Consider the following 18056-nt stretch of genomic DNA (forward strand, 5'->3'; position numbering starts at 1 on the left):
TCAGGGGGCCTGCCCACAATAAACCAACCCATGGGGACCATCATCACCTCCACTCTTACCTGTTCATAGAGGTCAATGAGGGTTTTGTCTGGCAATTTCAGAGACTGTATAGCTTGTAAAACAGTATCCCAATGGCCACTGTTAATATCAGCCACAAAACTCTCAATGCTGTCCACGGTATTCAGAGACACAGTAGTCTCTTCCTGTAAAGTGGCCAACGCCCGATGCAAACTGTTCTCCTTCAGGTACTGCATGATGAGACGGATCACACTGAAAGAGAGCAAGTCATTCAGCTCAGGGATCCTCACTCACCCAAGGCCCCAGATAAAACCCCCGTCCGCTTACTGCTCCCAATCATCCACCTTCCTCCAACTACTTTCCATTTCTTATCATGTGGGTAAAACTTCCCAATTATTCCACAATCTAAGTTACAAGGCATCTCCATCCCAAAGACAGGAGACCTGGGGTTCAGAGAGGGGAAAAGCGTTTACCCAATGTCTCACCATCAGCTAGAAAGCGAGTTGGTACTAAGGTGACTCTTATTTCCTAAGCCTGAGACATTTCTGATTAATTTTTTGATCGCATTGTTGCATACTTCAGTGAAATATTTTAAGCCTAGTCTAGCCATTAATAAAAAAAAATCTAAATGATTGCAGGATGGTTGCATCCTTTTTTAAATGACAAACAAAAAAATATGAATTGAGATTACCTTAGTGGGTATTTCCTGAATACAGATAGGTACAACTGTACTGTATATAAAAGGATACAAGGCTCTGCCTCTCCATCTGCACTCACTGGCTTTGCTATCAAATTTTCAAGACAAATGAAATAAAAACACTGTGGAGTCAGTTTCCCAAGGGAAAATGGATTTTAGATAATTTTCAAATATTCAGACACTATGCAATCACTTTCTACATGTGACAGAAAGCTTACAAGGTATTTTTAAAAATTTATTTATAACTGAATATATGTATGTATTTCTAGCTAAAGTTTCTTGATCCTGGGCTTAATAATGAATCCGTTGAAGAATCTGTTTACATAACTGCACAAATTCACTGGATGATGCCGTGATACATTTTTCTTTCTCTTCCCTTAATGTACATATGTGACCCGCATATGTACAGACAGTGCTAGTATAAAGGGTCAGACTCTCCTGGCTGTAGGGGACCTCACACTCAAATTTAATCAATTCCCTTTCCCAGAGGAAAAATAATCAACATTTATTATGTGCTTATCTTAACAGATACTGCTCTAAGCACTTTAGATGTGATTATTATGTCCAAAATAACCTTACAACATAGATGTCTTATTATCCCCAATTTATAGATGAGGATTTCACCAATAACAGAGTTAACAGATGAGGATTAAAACGAAGAGTGTGGGGACCAGCACTGTGGCGTAGCAAATAAAGCTGCCACCTGCAATGTCAACATCCCATATCCACTTTCAATCCAGCTCCCTGCTAATGGCTTGGAAAAAGCAGTAGAAGATAGCCCAAGTGTTGGGACTCCTACCACCCACAAGGGGGATCCAAATGAAGCTCCTGGCTCCTGACCTTGGCCTGGCCCAGTGCTAGCTGTTGCAGCCATCTGGGGGAGTGAACCAATGGATGGAAGAGAGCTCTCTGTGTTTAACTCTTTCAGGATAAATAACATAAAAATTAAAAAAAAAAAAAAAAAAAAAAAAAACTAGCAGTGACAGGAAAGCAAACACGATCTTCTTAAAAACTCCTGCCAAAGGGAACTGATTCCTGCTACTTGTTGCTGTCTTGTTCTCACAGCCCTGTAACAAGGCACCCAGGCTTCGCCCCAGCTCTAGCACCGTGTGATCTGCCTTAGCACACCTTCCACAACTTCCATTGTGAGTGTCCAGAATGAGACTCCCTGCATCCCAAAGACTTTGACACAGCCAAAATCAAAATCACTGCCTTCAAACACAGTGAAATACACACGGAGCTAACAGCTTTGGAGATGTGCTGGCATGGGAGTCAGAGCTGTCACTCAGTCTGAGCTTGAGGCAAGTCAGGGAACATCTCCTGCCTATTTCCCACCCTGCAGGGGTGACTGAAGTGTTGACTACATTACTTAGAGCAAGGCTTACCGCAGACAGTCCTTAGTAAAGAATGGCAGGCATTTAGCTTAGCAGCAAAGACACCTCCTGGGACTTTATCGCATCCCACAGTAAAGTGCCTGAGTGTGGCTCCCAGCTCCACTCCAATTCCATCTCACTGCTAATGCACACCCTGGAAGCCAGGACCCAAGTAGTTGAGCCTCTGCCACCCATCTGGAAGAATCAGATTGCGCTCCTGACTCCTGGCTTCAACCTGGCCTAGTGCCGGCCACTGTGGGCATTTGGGAAGTGAACCAGTTGATAGGAGCTCTCTGTTTGTCTCCATCTCTCTGCCTATCAAATAAATAATTCCCTAGTAACTAGTAGGTATTATTCTTAACAAAAACATGCAGCCGATACTGCTGCTACAGACAGGGTCTTCAAGGCCGAGAGAATGATTGTTAGAGCCGCCATTCAAGTCCCAAAGCAGGAATCCTTTCCAACTCCCGCCCGGACTTAGTCATCTGGATCTCCAGCATCCCCCATCATTCCTCTTTGCTTTATTTCTCTTCACAACACTGACCTATTACGCTTCGCATTTGATTATCTGCCGCTTGCCCTGCTCCCCTCCCAACCGATCATTCCTCGGGCCCAGCCCATGGATCCTGTCCCTGGCGTGCGGCTACGCAGAGTTCACAGGAAATCCAAACTGCGCCGCCAGATCGGGCATGATGAAAGTGCTTGTGGTTCATTCACCCCAAAAGCAGCAAATGAGCTCCACAGTGGGCTGGGCACTAGGACTACAAGACACCTACCCGGGCTGGCAGGGGAGGCGGTGACAATCCCGCGTGATGAGGGCTAGGCAGAGGAAAGCAAGGGTGCAAGGAAGGCCTGCGAGGTGTGCCTTTCGCCCGGCCCTGCGCCGCCTCCCTCCCAGGGCTGCAGCTTGCTCGGGGGCCCACCTCCGAGGCAGCCGGAACCAAGCAGCTTCTTTGTGGGCCCTCCACTCCAGCCTCTCGGACGCCTCCCCCCGAACACCCTTCCACGCCACACCCTTAACCTCCCGGCCTCCGCCACGCCGCCAACATCCGCCGCCGCAGCACTCACTCCGAGGACTCGATTTCAATCGACATGGTGATAGCTTCCCGGGTCCAAGCCCCCTTGCACGTTCAGGCCCAGTCGCGCAACACAGCAACGACACCTCCGGCGGCCGTCACGTCACTTCCGCTCGGCGCCCGACGCGCGCTCCGGGGGGGCGGGGCTGCGTGGGGCGGGGCTGCGTGGGGGCGGGGCTGCGTGGGGCGTGACCGCCCGAAGTCGGCGTCTGTGCGCCTGCTCCGCTCCGCGAGGCGCCTGTAGCTCCGAACCGCTGGTGTGGAGGTTTGGCTCTCGTTTGATGCATTAACGTCCAAGGTAGGGCTGAATTTACAGTATATATTTACTATATTCGAAACCAACGGGACACTAGTCAACGTTTGTAGGCAGAGTAATTTGACTTTAAAAAAAAAAAAACCGCTGAAGCCAAAACACAGTTTTATTAAACTACCTATGAAATGTTTGGGACCTTAGAAAAAGGTAAATTACATACAGCATTTCCAACCAGTTAGCTGAGAAGGGTTTCACTGCAGTGGTACAGTTATTGGAAAAGCAATGAAACCAAACGTAACGTGGACCAGGAGATTTGATATTCTTTTTAATAGACTTTAAATCATACATGGAATACATGGAATGTAGATATAGCAATACATTCCATAAAGGCTATTTTTAAATATTAATTCTATATAAATTTTAAAAGTTTACAGCACAGTAAAATATCTGTCATAAAATTACATTTCTAAATGGAGTATTGGAGGATTTCCTGTTGGCATCCAGTCTTCTCGGATTCTGTCACCAATGCCTGCCACACTGCTTCTCTGTAGCCTCCTGAATTACTGCTCATTTCTTCATCATCCTCCCATCAACGTTTTTTGAAAATTTATTTTGCAACAGTAATATACGTCTTCGTTCTTGTTACACTATTCTTAGGTCTGTTACAGTTACTTCCGTAGTTTGCTCGTACACATACATCTATATTGACAACGCAGGTTTTATTCGTGCCTTGCACACGTCTGCTTTCATTTTGAATGGAGTGGCTTCTCTTCTGATGGCTCCTACTAAACCCGAGCCTGTTCATTAGATACGGATGCAAGCCCTGTATCGCTTCATCGTGCCTCCAGTATAACGGCGGGATTTCAACATTGAAATGCATGTGGCTGTTTTTCAATTAACTTCGTTTTCCTACATATTAGGCATTATATGGGGTTTTGAGATTATCTGAACAAGTAGATCATATGGCCTATGAATCCCAGGATTATTAAAGGGATTGTTTAAAAAAAGGTAATAGCACAGAGAACATGCATGTTGGAGAGATCCCCATCTAAAATGGCTCCAACATAGCGTCCTCAATTTCTTAATATTTTCTCCTTACTGTTTTCTCTTAGCCTCAGAAAGAGCTTTTTGAAAATAAAATCTCTTGGGGAGGACGGAGGTCGAAGCATTGTCTTCTTCCACTGACGCCCAGCGCCGCGCGGACCACGCTGTCCTTGCTAGAGCCGCACAGCTCGCGGGCGGCAAGGCCCGGAAACCGGAAGCAGTGACTGTATTTTTTTGTGAAGATTGACGCCATCACTCAAAGCGCCTCACGAAGGGGACGGCGCACAGGGCCCCGGAGGGCGGGGACGTGCGCGCAGCTCCGCCCTTCGTTTGGCGAAGCTGCCAGACCTGACCCTTGCCGCGACCTGTAGTGCGGCGGAGTCTGCGCGGAGGGTGGGCCCGGCCGTTGCGTCGCTATGGAGCCAGAAGGGGCCTACGAGCCGGGCTTCGTGGGCATCCGCTTCTGCCAGGAGTGTAACAACATGCTGTACCCCAAGGAAGACAAGGAGAACCGCATTCTGCTGTACGCGTGCCGGAACTGCGACTACCAGCAGGAGGCCGACAACAGCTGCATCTACGTCAACAAGATCACGCACGAGGTGGACGAACTGACCCAGATCATCGCCGACGTGTCCCAGGACCCCACGCTGCCGCGGACCGAGGACCACCCGTGCCTGAAGTGCGGCCACAAGGAGGCCGTGTTCTTCCAGTCCCACAGCGCCCGGGCCGAGGACGCCATGCGCCTGTACTACGTGTGCACCGCCCCTCACTGCGGCCACCGCTGGACAGAGTGACCCCCGCCCTCCCCCGCGCGTAATAAGCTCCAGCTCCTGTGAAAAAAATAATAAAGTATCGTGATAAACACTGGTGTGAAGTTAAGCGGTTCTTTTGGTTTTACTTCCCCTTTTAATCAATTACAGATGTAGTTAAATGCTTTTTCTCTATAAAATAGCATGTATTATATATGATCCTGTTTTTGAGCCCACAGACCCCCCCCTTTTTTTTTTTTTTTTAGATTTATTTATTTGAAAGAGTTACAGAGAGAGGTAGCAACATAGAGAGGTCTTTCATCTGTTGATTCAGTCCCCAAATGGCCACAACCGCTGGAGCTGAGCAAATCAGAAGTCAGGAGCCAGGAGCTGTTTATGGTCTCCCATGTGGGTGCAGGGACCCAAGGACATGGGCCATCTTCCACTGCTTTCCCAGGTGCATTAGCTGGGAGCTGGATCAGAAGTGGAGCAGCTGGGACTCAAACCGGCACCCATGTAGGATGCTGGTGCTGCAGGCCAGGGCTTTAGCCTGCTGTGCTACAGTGCCAGCCCTAGTTTCTTTCTTTCCATCTTTTTTTTTTTTTTAAAGATTTATTTATTTGAAAGAGATCTTCCATCCACTGGTTCACTCCTCAAATGGCCAATATGGCCAGTGCTGGGCCAGGCAGGAGCCAGAAAATTCGTCTGGGTCTCCCACATGGGTGGCAGGGGCCCAAGTACTTAGGGCCATCTTCCTCTGCTTTTCCAAGGAAGCTGGATTGTAAGTGGAGCAGCTGGGATTCAAACCAGGACCTATATGGGATGACAGCATAGCAGGTGGTGCCTTTACCTGCTAGGCCACAGTGCCTGCCCCAGATCCACAGTTTCTGACCTGCAATTCTGAAATCTAAAAAGTTGAGAAAATGAATATAAAATACCTGGGTCTCCCCCACCCACATGGGAGACCTGAACTGGGTTTCAGGATCCTGCCTTTGTCCTGGCCCTGCTCCAGCTGTTGCAGGCATTAGGAGAGGTAAGCCAACAGATGGAAGATCTCTGATTTCTGCATTTTTAAATAAATAAAAATCTGTGGGACAGCAAAGGCATTTTATAAATAAGCTTTCACAAAACCTCCCCTGAAGAAAAGTGAGGCTATTTGTAGTCTTTTAAACATCTTCTTGGGAAGGGTCATATGCAGAAATGTTAATATATTCGCTGAAGGAATTCTGCCCTGGATCTTGCTGGGAGATGTTACAAGTTATCTATGGCTAGAGATAAACACCCATCTAATCTTTTGTATGTATATATAAGGACAGCTGGAAATGGTGTTAACATCATCTGAGTGTTGGGATTTGGACCAAAACTTTATCCTCTTTTCTGCATCATTAAAATTAATTTTTTAATTTATTTATTTGAAAGAGTTACAGAGAAGGAGAGACAGAGGGGGGTTTCCCATCCCCTGGTTCACTCCCCAAGTGGCCACAATGGCCAGGCCTGAGCCAGGCAGAGATCAGGAGCCTGGAACTCCATCCAGGTTTCCCACATCGGTGGTAGGGGCCCAAGCACTGCTTTTCCAGGGAGCCAGATAGGAAGCAGAACAGCTCAAACAAGCACTCCAATGTGGGACGCTGGCTGGCATGGCAGGTGGTGGCCCAACTCACTGCACTACAACACTGGCCCCCATTAAATTCTTTTTCATGAGCATGTAAAAATAAAGTCCTATAGTTCAAATAGAAAAGTCACCAAATGTCCCAACCGCAAGTGTCAGCTCCACCCCCACCCCAACAGGATTTCTTTCTCCTACTTCCCTACTGCCTGCAAGAGTATATCAGGACCTGCTTCCCGCACACCTGCTCTCTCTGGACCTCTCTCCTGATCTCTCTCTCAACCCCCACCCCTCTCCCTCTGGCCTGTTGGATTTCCCCATCAATAAACCTTTTCCCTTAAAAATTTTTTTTAAAAAGTCACCATACTTAAGGTTGCAAATATCAGCTACATGAAAAATAAACTTATGTGGAAAAATCCCATCCTTGATCAAGTTGCAGAGGGAAAAAAAATGCCTCTAAGAAAGAAGAGAGAAGGGGCCGGCGCTGTGGCAAAGAGGATTAAGGCCCCAGCCTGCAGTGCCGGCATCCCATATGGACACCGGTTCGAGGCCCAGCTGCTCCTCTTCCGATCCAGCTCTCTGCTGTGGCCCGGGAAAGCAGTGGAAGATGGCCCAAGTGCTTGGGCCCTGCACCCGCATGGGAGACCCGGAGTCAGCTCCTGGCTCCTGGCTTCAGATCGACTCAGCTCTGGCCATTGCAGTCATTTGGGAAGTGAACCAGCAGAATGGAAGACCACTCTCCCTCTCTGGCTCTACCTCTCTCTGCATCTCTGTCTTTCAAATAAATAAAATAAATATTAAAAAAAAGAGGAAAGAAAAGACAAGGCAAGGGGCATAAACTGTATTCTATCTGCCTTGCTTGCTGCTTGAGAAGATCGCTGGTGCCTAGCAGCCTTTTCAAGTCAGAATGCGGGGTTTGCTGCTGTGCCTGTGGCTTACGGACTCCATTCCTGAGAAAGGAAACTTTGTAGTTAACAGCCACAGATGTAGCCTCATCTTTCAAGGAGACAGTTTTTTTTAAAAAAGATTATTTATTCATTTGAAAGGCAGAGTGACAGACACACAGGGAGAGAAAGAGATCTTCAATCTGCTGCTTCACCCCCTAACTATATGCAATAGCCAGAGCTGGGCTAGGCCAAAGCCATGAGCCTGGAACTCCATCCTGTTCTCCCACAGGGATGGCAGGGACCCAAGTACTTAGGCCATCGTCTGCTGCTTCCCAGACACATTAACAGGAAGCTGGATTGGAAGTGGAGGAGCCAGGATTCCAACCAACATTCCAATTATGGGATGTCAGCATAACAAATGTCATAACGTCTGCCCCAATATGAAGTTTTTGTTACCTCAAGTAATGAAACTGTGATCTTTACCAGGTTAGGCATGGTTTCATTTTTTCCCTAAATTAGTTGGTTTATATAAATCTGCATCCCAACCACATATCCCATCAATAACCACGCCGTTTCCATACCCAAAATGTAAGCCTTTGCCACCTTGCTAGTCCTTTGTCAGTTGATCAATTTTTCCAAGAATTAAAGATCCATTTGTCTAGGCATTTTTGTTGTTAAAACTACATCTCTCCGTCCATATATGGATAAAGAAACTCACACGGGCAAACAGACAACTTCTAACTAAACCAGGCAGTTGTATTCACCAAGAATATTCTCTCCCCATATTCAGAGGCTGCTTCACAGCCTCCCTGACCTGAATTCTAGGGAACAAACAGCCTGGAGTGACCCCTAGAGAAATCCAGTTTCCTGATTATGTTCCCTTTCGGGAAATTTGTCACTTCCCATAAGTCCGTGTAATCGCAACCCAGCGCCTAAATCCAGCAGAGGGCAGCACAGTCACAGAAAAGCTGACATCCCAACCGCAGCCTGCAGGTGTGTGGGGGGAGAGGAAGGGGGAGAGACAGCCTTGATCTCAGAGATAGCAGGGCCAATATTTGAGTGCCGAAATGGGGTGAAAGGTTGGTTTCACTTCTTGTTAAACGAGGCCAATTTCACCTAACATAAGGCGAAGTGTCCTCAGTTAGAGCCCTTCTCTCTACTCCCCACTTCCACCCCAGCGCAGGAATCGGGCATCGCTGCATCATCCCTGAGAAAGAATCCGCACTTTTTAATTTTTATTTCCACACGGACGAACATCACACCTGCCAACCTGGAACGGCGTAAGCTTTCTGGTAACGCCCGAAGAACAAGCCTGTTCCTTTCAGAGAGTGCAATGTGGCCTCGGTCCCCAGTCAAAAGAGGAGTTTCTCCTCGTGGATCGATTTTTATCGAGGACAAAAAGCTTTCCCGGAAGTCCCTCCCACTTGAGTGGACACATTGGCCCAGGGGGCATCATTATGGGCACTGTCAGGCTGAGGCCATCTCCAGCAAGGGGAATGGAATCACCGTGTTTGGCCGGAATACACACACAATGGCAAATTACTGGCTGTGGAGCGGGTGGCAGGACTGTGTGGGCGTGGTCTGGTCTAGGAGGTCTAGGAACAGCGCGGCCTCCCATCACGAAGACAAGAAAGCTGAGAGGAGGATGGGAAGGGCCGCGCCCGGTTCTCCTAGCAAGGGAGTCCCAAGACGGTGGGAAGGAAGCCAGTTGCCTTCCTTCTCTGAGCAACTTCTGAAGCCGTGGCTGCAGAAGCTGGCCTCAGGAGATGAGGAGGAGGAAGGCACACAGCCTCATAGGACTGGAGGGAGGCAGTGGGAAGGCGCCATCCCCAAGGGGAAAGAGACCAAACCTGCCGGGAACACAGAGGGTAGTTCTCATCTGAGGATGCCAGGCCCAGACAGCACTGAGCTGCCCAGGCCAATCCCAGAGGCACTGTCCATAGAGACTGCCTCTCTGCCCAAAAGGCTGTGTGTTTTACCAGGTGACTCCAGTCCCCAGGAGTCCCAGTTGTTGCACCACAGGTGGATATGAGACCCAAGAACAGGTGAACCATAGACTGACCCACCTCTTGCAGTGAACCATAGACTGACAAACCTCTTGCAGTCTGAACTGGCTCCAAAAAAAAAAAAAAAAAAAAAAAGGTAAGGCAGTCAGCTCTTCTCTCTGCCTCTGAATGATGCCCTTGAGCCCGTGGGGCAATCAAAGAGCAAGAACCAACCCAAAGGTCCTCAGGGTGCAGCCCAGGCGACAGGTGAGTGACAGAGAAGCAGGCGGAAGCTTTGGCTGAGAGAATCCTGAGCCGACAGAGGAATGCTGAGCACGAGAACCTGTGCGGGTAAGGAGCAGACGCCTGGGGTGCTGGAGTGACCGCTGAGCCCTGGAGCCCCTCCACTCGCAGAGTTCCACAGCTTCCATCTCTTCCTTTTAGCCCCACTTCTGTCCTTGTGGTAGCTTGTGGGGGGTTCTGTTTCTTGTTTCTGAAAGAGCTTGAGCACCACACACACCATTAGAGAGACAGCAGCAGTACTGAGAGTGGTTGAGACTGGATTGCCTGCGTAGGCAAGTTTCTTTTTTATTTTTTTTTAAGATTTTATTTACTTATTTGAGAGTTTGAGTTATAGACAGAGAGAAGGAGAGACAGACACACACACAGAAAGAGAGAGAGAGAAAGAGAGAGGTGTTCTATCTGCTAGTTCACTCCCCAAAGGGCTACAATGGCCAGAGCTGTACTGATCCAAAGCCAGGAGCCAGGAGATTCTTCTGGGTCTCCCAGGTGGCTGCAGGGGCCCAAGTACAGGGGCCAGCATCTGCTGCTTTCCCAGGCACAATAGCAGAGAACTGGGTTCCAGAAGTAAAGCATCTGGGACTCAAATCTGTACTCTGATTTGTGATGCTTGCATCACAGGTGGTGGCTTAACCCACTGTGCAAAACTGCCAGCCCTGGAGCTTGCTCTCTCCCTGTTTGTCTTTCAAATAATAAATAAATAAATAAACAAACAAACAAACTTTTTTTTATTTGACAAGTAGAGTTACAGACAGTGAGAGAGAGAGACAGATAGAAAGGTCTTCCTTCCATTGGTTCACCCCCCAGTGGCTGCTACGGCCAGAGCTACGCCAATCTGAAGCCAGGAGCCAGGTGCTTCTTCCCGGTCTCCCATGTGGGTGCAGGGCCCAAGAACTTGGGCCATCCTCCACTGCCCTCCCAGGGCACAGCAGAGAGCTGGACTGGAAGAGGAGCAACCAGGACTGGAACCCGGCACCTATATGGGATGCTGGTGCCACAGGTGGAGGATTAACCAAGTGAGCCACAGAGCCGCCCCTAAATAAATAAACATTTAAAACGTCCCTTTGTTGTTTATATTCCTTTTTAGTTTTGTTTTTAAGATTTATTTATTTTATTTGAAAGTCTCAGTTACAGAGAGAGGAGAAACAGAGAGACCATGAGATCTTCCATCTGTTAGTTCACCCTGCACGTAACCACAATGACAAGGGCTGAGTCAGGACACAGCCAGGATCCAGGAGCTTCACCCGGGTCTTCCACATGGGTGCAGAGGTCCAAGCACTGGAGCCATCATTCAGCTGCTTTCCCAGGCATATTAGTAGGGAGCTGGATCAGAAGAGGAGCAGCCAGGACAGGAACCAGTGCCCATATGGGATGCCAGCATCACAAGCGGCAGCTTTGTCTGCTACACCACAGCGCCAGCCCCTATTTGGGTTTCTTAACACAATAAGAACATACATATCGTAAAGTCTACACTGGTCTGTTTTGGAGTGAGGGACTGCTCTCCCCTTTAGCGTGATACTGCTGTCACAGATAGGCTCATCCCCTGCACGGCACCACCTGGTGGTAGCCAGCTGTTCTTCCTGTGGGCCTCCACTTTGTCCTGACCCCAGGTGTTAGAAAAATGGCACAGTTTTATCTATGGCGCAATCTACACTCTGACACCAGGAATCCCTGTGTGTCCCGCTGGCCACTGGTCAGTTCAGCCTCTGTGACACAAAGCCATGATGGAGTGTGGGACGAGCAGCTCCTTTATTTGCCCAGAAAAGGTTCTTCCCACAAGGCTGCGGCTTGGATGCAAAACCATTCTCCCACACCACGACTTGTCCCCACTTGTGGTTTCCAGAGGCTTCTCCCAGCACACCTTTGATCTGGGATCTGTGCAAACAGAATCCGCAGGGCTGGGCCACAAGGAGCCCCTGCAACTTCCTGTGCTTTCCCCACAGGGATTTCCCTCTGCTGTCCCTTTTCTTTCATGGCGTCTCTGCATTCCTCCCTCTGACCGCTTACCAACAACCTGCAGGGCCTCTGAAACACAGAGCGAGTTCTTAGCGAGCATGCCTCATGCCCGCTGGTGTCCCCACCCACAGAACAGCCTAGGAAGCTCCACTCTCCAATTTCACCTGCCAGTTTTGGGCTGGTGCACACAATCCTCCTTTTGCCTTTTGCCCTTTGGCACTGTTCCAAGCACCCCCCAGCCATGTTTATTCAGGCATTTGTCTTCCTATCCTGCAGGATGCCCTGAGTGGAGGCTAAACCAAGGTAAGTGATTAGATTATCTCACCTGAGTGTCAAGAATTAGGACCCAGGCTGGCGCTGTAGCATAGTGGGTAAAGCCACCACCTGAGAGGTCAGCATCCACTATGAGCCCTGCTTCAAGTCTCAGCTGCTCCACTTCTGATCCAGCTCCCTGCTAATGGCCTGGGAAAGCAGTGGTAGATGGCCCAAGTGCTTGGACTCCTATAACACCCACTTAGAAGACTCGGGTGAAGCTCCTGGCTCCTACCTTCAGACTGGTCCAGCCTTCATTCTTGAGCCACCTGGGGAGTGAACCAGCTGATGGAAGATCTCTCTCTCTCTCTGTCTCTCTCTCCATGTAACTCTTTCAAATAAAAGAATATAAATCTAAAAAAAGAAGAAGAAGGAACAAAACATTGTCGTTCTAAATAGCCTGATATGCTGAGTCATCACTTTGTGCTGCGAGCTTGGGAAGCAGAGAAAGGAATGGAGCCAGCTGGATAGGGCGAAGGGAGAGGAGAGCCAGAGTGCGCTGTCTGGATTTCTGATTGCTTTTCTTCTCACAAAAACTCCATGTGGTAGGGACTGTAATATCCCACCTTACAGATGGGTAAACAGAGGCTCAGAGTATGGCCGTGACTGTCAGAGCTAGGTGCTTCTTCTGGGTCTCCCATGTTTTTGAACTGGTTTGGGTTGGGATTCTATCACTGTGGCTTAGCAGAGTACTGACAAACAAGAGAACAAGGTAGGGTTTTTCTGGAGGATCTAGCCGTGGGTGTGAGGGAGGAGAGCAAGGCTCAGGAGAGGGGGTGAGAACCGGCAGCTACAGACACATTTGCAGGCGGGAGGGGCCAGGAAGTGGAGGAAGTTCCCACCCATTGACCTCAGGTGAGGGGGTGGAAAGCGAGGCCTTTGTGTGAACAGCGACCCAGTGCACAGGGTGGGGAAAGAGAGTGCTACTGGGAGAAAGAATAACTAAACAGGCAGGGGAGGAGTTTGTGTTGGGGGAGGGATCCGCAGCTGTGGTCTCAGGTGCTCGGTCTTAGCACCTGGCTGTGGGTGACTTTACTCCATCAAGGTTCATGTGTATTGTTGGGGATGAGCAGGCTGGGGTGATGGGAGGAGGAGGCTGGGACAGCGAGGGTGCTAAGAGAGACCTCTGGGGGTCACGGCCCGAGGGAAGGGTGAGCCCCAGCAGGCTGCGAGCTTCCGTGAGGTAGAAGACAGGTTTGGTGAGTCAAATGGGAGAGCCAAGGGGGATGTCAGAGCTGGAAACACTGGATTTTGAGACTTGTGAGTGCGGCCCTTTTTAGCTAATGACAAAATTTAGGACATGACCCCAAGAGGGAGGGGCTGGAGTGGAACGAAGGGGAAATATTAGAGTGGAGGAAACTGCGGAACGTGGGGACCGAACGTATGCAAACTCTAATCACAAAGAGACACAAACATGCCAGCTGTCCCCAGATGCAGAATCCACACGCACGCACACACACACACACACACACGCAGAGGGACGCACGCAATCACAACACAGGACACAACAAAGACCCTACCCTCAGCCGCTCCAGCATGCAGCAGAGCGTACACTCAGGGAGATGCACATGTATGGGCATGTGACACATGTATGGCGACACGCATAATCATGTGACACGCACAGGAACGTTGACATGCACACACAACAGTCCTGTGACTTAAGGGAGTGAGAATTTCCTCTGGGGATTGCTTTTCTTGTTGACTCTGGCCACCGTGGTGCCCACGTGGCACACTCACAGTTCTTAGAAAAAGGACGGAAACCTGAAGCCTTGCCCGACTTAGAAACAAAAGTCCTGGCACAGCCCGGCCCTCAGTCACCAGTCCAGGATGTCTGCTCCCATCTTTGTCTCCCTGGAACTGGAGTTTGGCTCAAAGGCTGCTCCAAGGACTCCCAGCCAAGGGAAATAGAGGCCGGCTGGGCACGGGGACAGCTGGCCCAGAGCAGACAAGCTCTGACACCCGGAACTCCCATGTCCCCAACCCCAGCGTCTCTTTCCCAGGCAGCCTGGGCTTGTCCTGCACAGCAGCCTGCTGGGGGAGGGGGCGCAGGGTGAGAGGGGTGAGGCTAAAGGGGCAGATTAGAAAGGCAGGCTTCAGCCATAGGAAAATGAGGGGCCACGTGGTGGTATTGAATGGGACAGTGACATGTTTAAATGTCCAGTGAGACTCCGAGCTCCTAGAACTGTTCCTGGCACATAATAAATACGGATGACTCTGGCAGCTGCAGGTAGAAGGGGCTGGACTGGTGGCCCTGACGGGATGGACAGGCAGGGGCATCAAGTCTGTTAAGAGCGGAAGGGGGCTGGGTTGAGGACCAACAATGACATCGGGGTGAAAAGAGAAAGGAAAGGAAGTGGCTGCAGCTGTGATAAGAGGCTGGCTACAGCGGGCCCCCAGCTCTGACTCCTCCTGCTCGTTACAACTCCACCGCGAGGCAGTCGTGGAAAGCTGCCCTGCCCATTTATGGTGAGAAATACACCTGTCATGAGCGTGGGAAATAGCTCTCCCATCGGCAAGGAGACCTGCTCTGGGACCTCAAACTCGTGAAATTCTCCTTGACTGCTCTCTTTGCCCTTTCCTCTGCTTTCCTTCATAGCCAAACTTCCAGAAAGAGCTGCCTCAAGGGGCCTGCAGGGTGGTGCAGCGGGTTAAACTGGCGCTTGCCACAGTGACGGTGTCGCATATCGGACTGCTGATTCCAGGCCCAGCTACTCTGCTTCCGATCCAGCTCCCTGCTTATATGCCTCAGAGAGCAAGCAGAGAAAGATGGTCCGAGAACTTGGGCCCCTGCCACTCAAGTGGGAGACCCAGCTGGAGTTCGAGGCTGCTGGCTTTGGCCTGACTTAACATCTGGCTATTCGGGACGTTTAGGGAGTGAACTTGTGGCTGGAAGACCTCTCTCTCTCCTCTCTCTGTCACTCTGCCTTTCAAATAAATCAATAAATCTTTTTTTAAAAAGTTGCCTCCAGGGGCTGGTGTTGTGGCGTAACAGGTAAAGCTGCTGCCTGAAGTGCCGGCATCCCATATGGACGCCAATTCGAGTCCCAGCTGCTCCACTTCCGATCCAGCTCTCTGCTATGGCCTGGGAAAGCAGTACAAGATGGCCCAAGTATTTGGGCCCTTGCATCCATGTGGAAGACCTGGAAGAAGCTCTTGGATACTGGATTCAGATCGGCCCAGCTCCAGTCATCACAGCCATTTGGGGAGTGAACCAGTGGATGGAAGATCTCTCTCTCTCTCTGTAACCCTGATTTTCAAAAACACAAATCTTTTTAAAATTCAACATCTTGTAGCACAGCAGGTTGAACAGCCACTTAGGATGCCCGCATCTCACGCTGGACTGCCTGGTTTGAGTCCTGGCTACTCTGTAATTCTGATCCAGCTTCCTGCTAGTGTGCCTAGGAAAGCAGCAGATGGAGGGCCGAATACCTGAGTTCCTGCCATCATGTTGGGAGATCTGGCTTTGGCCTGTGCTAACACTGCCTGCTCTGACCATATGGGGAGTGAAGCAGGGGATGGAAGATTCGCTTGCTCGCTCGCTCTCTCTCTGGCTCTGCCTCTCTCTGTAACTCTGCCTTTCAAATAAATAAATAATTTTTTAAAAGTTACACTAGTTAATACAGCACGGAAGTGACACAAGAACAGTAGAGCAATGAACAGAACAGAGCCTCCTTGCTTTATGACAAAGATGACAGTGCAGAACAGTGGGGAAAGGGTGACAGCCTTTTCCATAAATGGTCCATATGGAGAAAAACAATTTACCCAAAGTCTCATAATGGCTGCTGATGAAACCAGGTGTTCAAACCACTTTGAAGTTCATATACTTCTACACTCTGTCAACTGCCTGTCGCCTCCCACAGCTGTCATGAGGAGCTTTGTGACCCAGGAAGTGCTCCGAGTGCCTAGGGGGAAGCAGTGGCCGGGATTACTGCCTTCCAAGAAAGCAGGGTGGCCTTGGCCTATGGCCCTAAAGTGCAGCTTGTACCTGCACCCCGCATCTCTTGGGGGAGGAGGACTTCCTGTTGGCAAGGGGCTGGTGCTGTGGGCAAGCAGGAGGTGGCCACCAGAGACCCTTGGGACAAGGTCTGCGTTTCACTTTGTAAGCTGAACTTTGTGTGTTTGTGGTGCTAGTCCAGTAGGTGAGGCAGAAACAATAGGGCCTTCCAGGAAACCTACCCGTGGCCTTGCTCCCTTTAGGCTCTAGGCCCTGCCCTTGAGGGCCCCCTGGGAACTGCCAGGGGCTGTCCTTCCTCCTTCCCTTCCCTGGTTTCCTGGACAGATAAGGAGCACCTTTCTTTCTGGCCTGGAGGCCCTGGGGGGAGGCCAGGAGTCCTGCCCCAGGAGCTCTGCCTCCCACCTTCAACTGGCTGGAGGCCAGGGGCATAAAAGGTCAAAAATATCCCGGATGAGTTTTCTCAGAACCACAAGCTGGCCTTTCTGAAGGAGCCTCACGGCGTCCCCCCGCCCCACCCAGTCTCTCCATGGGGACGAGAAAAAGACGATCTGGCCGTTGTCACCCAAAAGTCAATCGTGGTCCCCCAGGCCCGGGCTTCCTCAGTTCCCTCTCCTGGCCACAACCCCCCGCAGTGTGCGGCAATGTGTCTGTGTTCACCTCAGGGCTGGAGGGGGCCAGGGAAGGACCTGGCAGGCCCCGTTTCCCATGAAGAAGAAAGCCCTCAAGAAGTCTCCGGGAGGTTGTGGGCAGTGAACCTGCAAGACGGGGCAGGTCCCAGGCGGGAGGGTGTGCGTGGAGGCGTAGAGGCGGCAGGGCCAAGCTCCATCAGCTGGACTCCGGGGACAAGCCCAGGGCTCGAGGTGGGTGTGGAGAGCACGCAGGCAGCTGCTCTTCCGGAGGAATTTCGCCTGTGCTCAGCGTGCAGGTCTTCTCTCCCCATTCCACAGGGGAGATGCAGCAAGGCCAGCATCTCTCCAGAGCCAACCACATGAAGCACAGATCCCTGAGTCTGAAGCTAAACCCACCAGCCTGCTTTGTACAGCCCTTGGTTCAGCCCGTCGAAAAATCCTGAGTCATCAAAACAAGCCCCAGCCCTGGGCTTCACTTCGGAAAATGCCTTTGGCTGGGAAGGCGTCTGGGCCTTTGGGTGGCAGACTGCCCTCCTTAAGGGAAAAGAGGGCATGTGGCTGGGGAGGAGAGGAGCCTGGAAGAGAGACAGCTCTGAGCAGGGGTCCAGGCCCCAGGACCCCCCCCCCCCCACACACACACACCTCTTGGTCCCTGCAGCCTTGGAACGACACCTCTTGGTCCCTGCAGCCTTGGAACGAACGTGCTGAGATCTCCTGGCCCCCGAGTGCGAGCCCAGGGCACAGGTCGGTCCAGGAAGATGAAGGCGCGTTTCTCTGGGTGAGCCAGGGACCCATTGATGCTGCCCAGAGTGATGCTTCCGGAGGTTTCTTCAGATCCACCTGGGTTCTCAGCCCCCAGGGAACTCCCTTCCCCTTCTTCCCCCCACCTCAGGCCTCTTGCTCCCTCCTGGGTCATTTCAGCATCAACCACACCCAGGTGTCTCCCAGAGTCAACAGACGGCCCTGGCCTAGGGAGGGTCCAGCCTCCATTCTCCAGCTTCCCGGCCAGGCTGCATGCAGAGGGCTCATGAGGCTGGATCAAGAGCTGGGTCAGTGGTCAGACCTGGGACGGGGACACAGGAGGTCGTGGTCGGACATGGATTCTGTAGGACCTTGCACAGGTCCTGGCCCCTCCCTGAGCCATGCTGGGGACCACTGTGCTGAGGATGCGCAGCAGGGCTGAACCCGTGAGAATTGCATGACATGCACTGAGCAC

At 50.8% G+C, this 18056-nt stretch overlaps 2 protein-coding genes across 2 annotated transcripts in view; one reads left to right on the top strand and one right to left on the bottom strand.

The window, feature by feature from the left end:
* The window catches only part of SMU1 (SMU1 DNA replication regulator and spliceosomal factor), a 26734-nt gene extending 23425 nt beyond the window's left edge, over positions 1 to 3309 (bottom strand). Inside the window, exons 1-2 of the mRNA XM_002708034.5 lie at positions 3157 to 3309; positions 60 to 270 (exon numbers count right to left, since the gene is read on the bottom strand). Coding sequence (XP_002708080.1) covers positions 60 to 270; positions 3157 to 3182 — 237 coding nt within the window. The 5' untranslated portion in view covers positions 3183 to 3309. The remainder of the gene's footprint in view (positions 1 to 59; positions 271 to 3156) is intronic.
* On the top strand, positions 3299 to 5325 carry LOC100345985 (DNA-directed RNA polymerase II subunit RPB9). The gene is made up of 2 exons (XM_051844783.2): positions 3299 to 3462; positions 4530 to 5325. The coding sequence occupies exon 2, from the start codon at positions 4878 to 4880 to the stop codon at positions 5253 to 5255; it is 378 nt and encodes a 125-aa protein (XP_051700743.1). The 5' UTR covers positions 3299 to 3462; positions 4530 to 4877; the 3' UTR covers positions 5256 to 5325.
* The last annotated feature ends 12731 nt before the right edge of the window (positions 5326 to 18056 follow it).

This window comes from Oryctolagus cuniculus, chromosome 1 (assembly GCF_964237555.1).
Source record: "Oryctolagus cuniculus chromosome 1, mOryCun1.1, whole genome shotgun sequence".
NCBI classification, from domain to species: Eukaryota; Metazoa; Chordata; class Mammalia; order Lagomorpha; family Leporidae; genus Oryctolagus; species Oryctolagus cuniculus.

Excerpts from the sequence above, each read along its gene's own strand:
- LOC100345985 (XM_051844783.2), top strand. The coding sequence starts at position 4,878 with ATGGAGCCAGAAGGGGCCTACGAGCCGGGCTTCGTGGGCATCCGCTTC.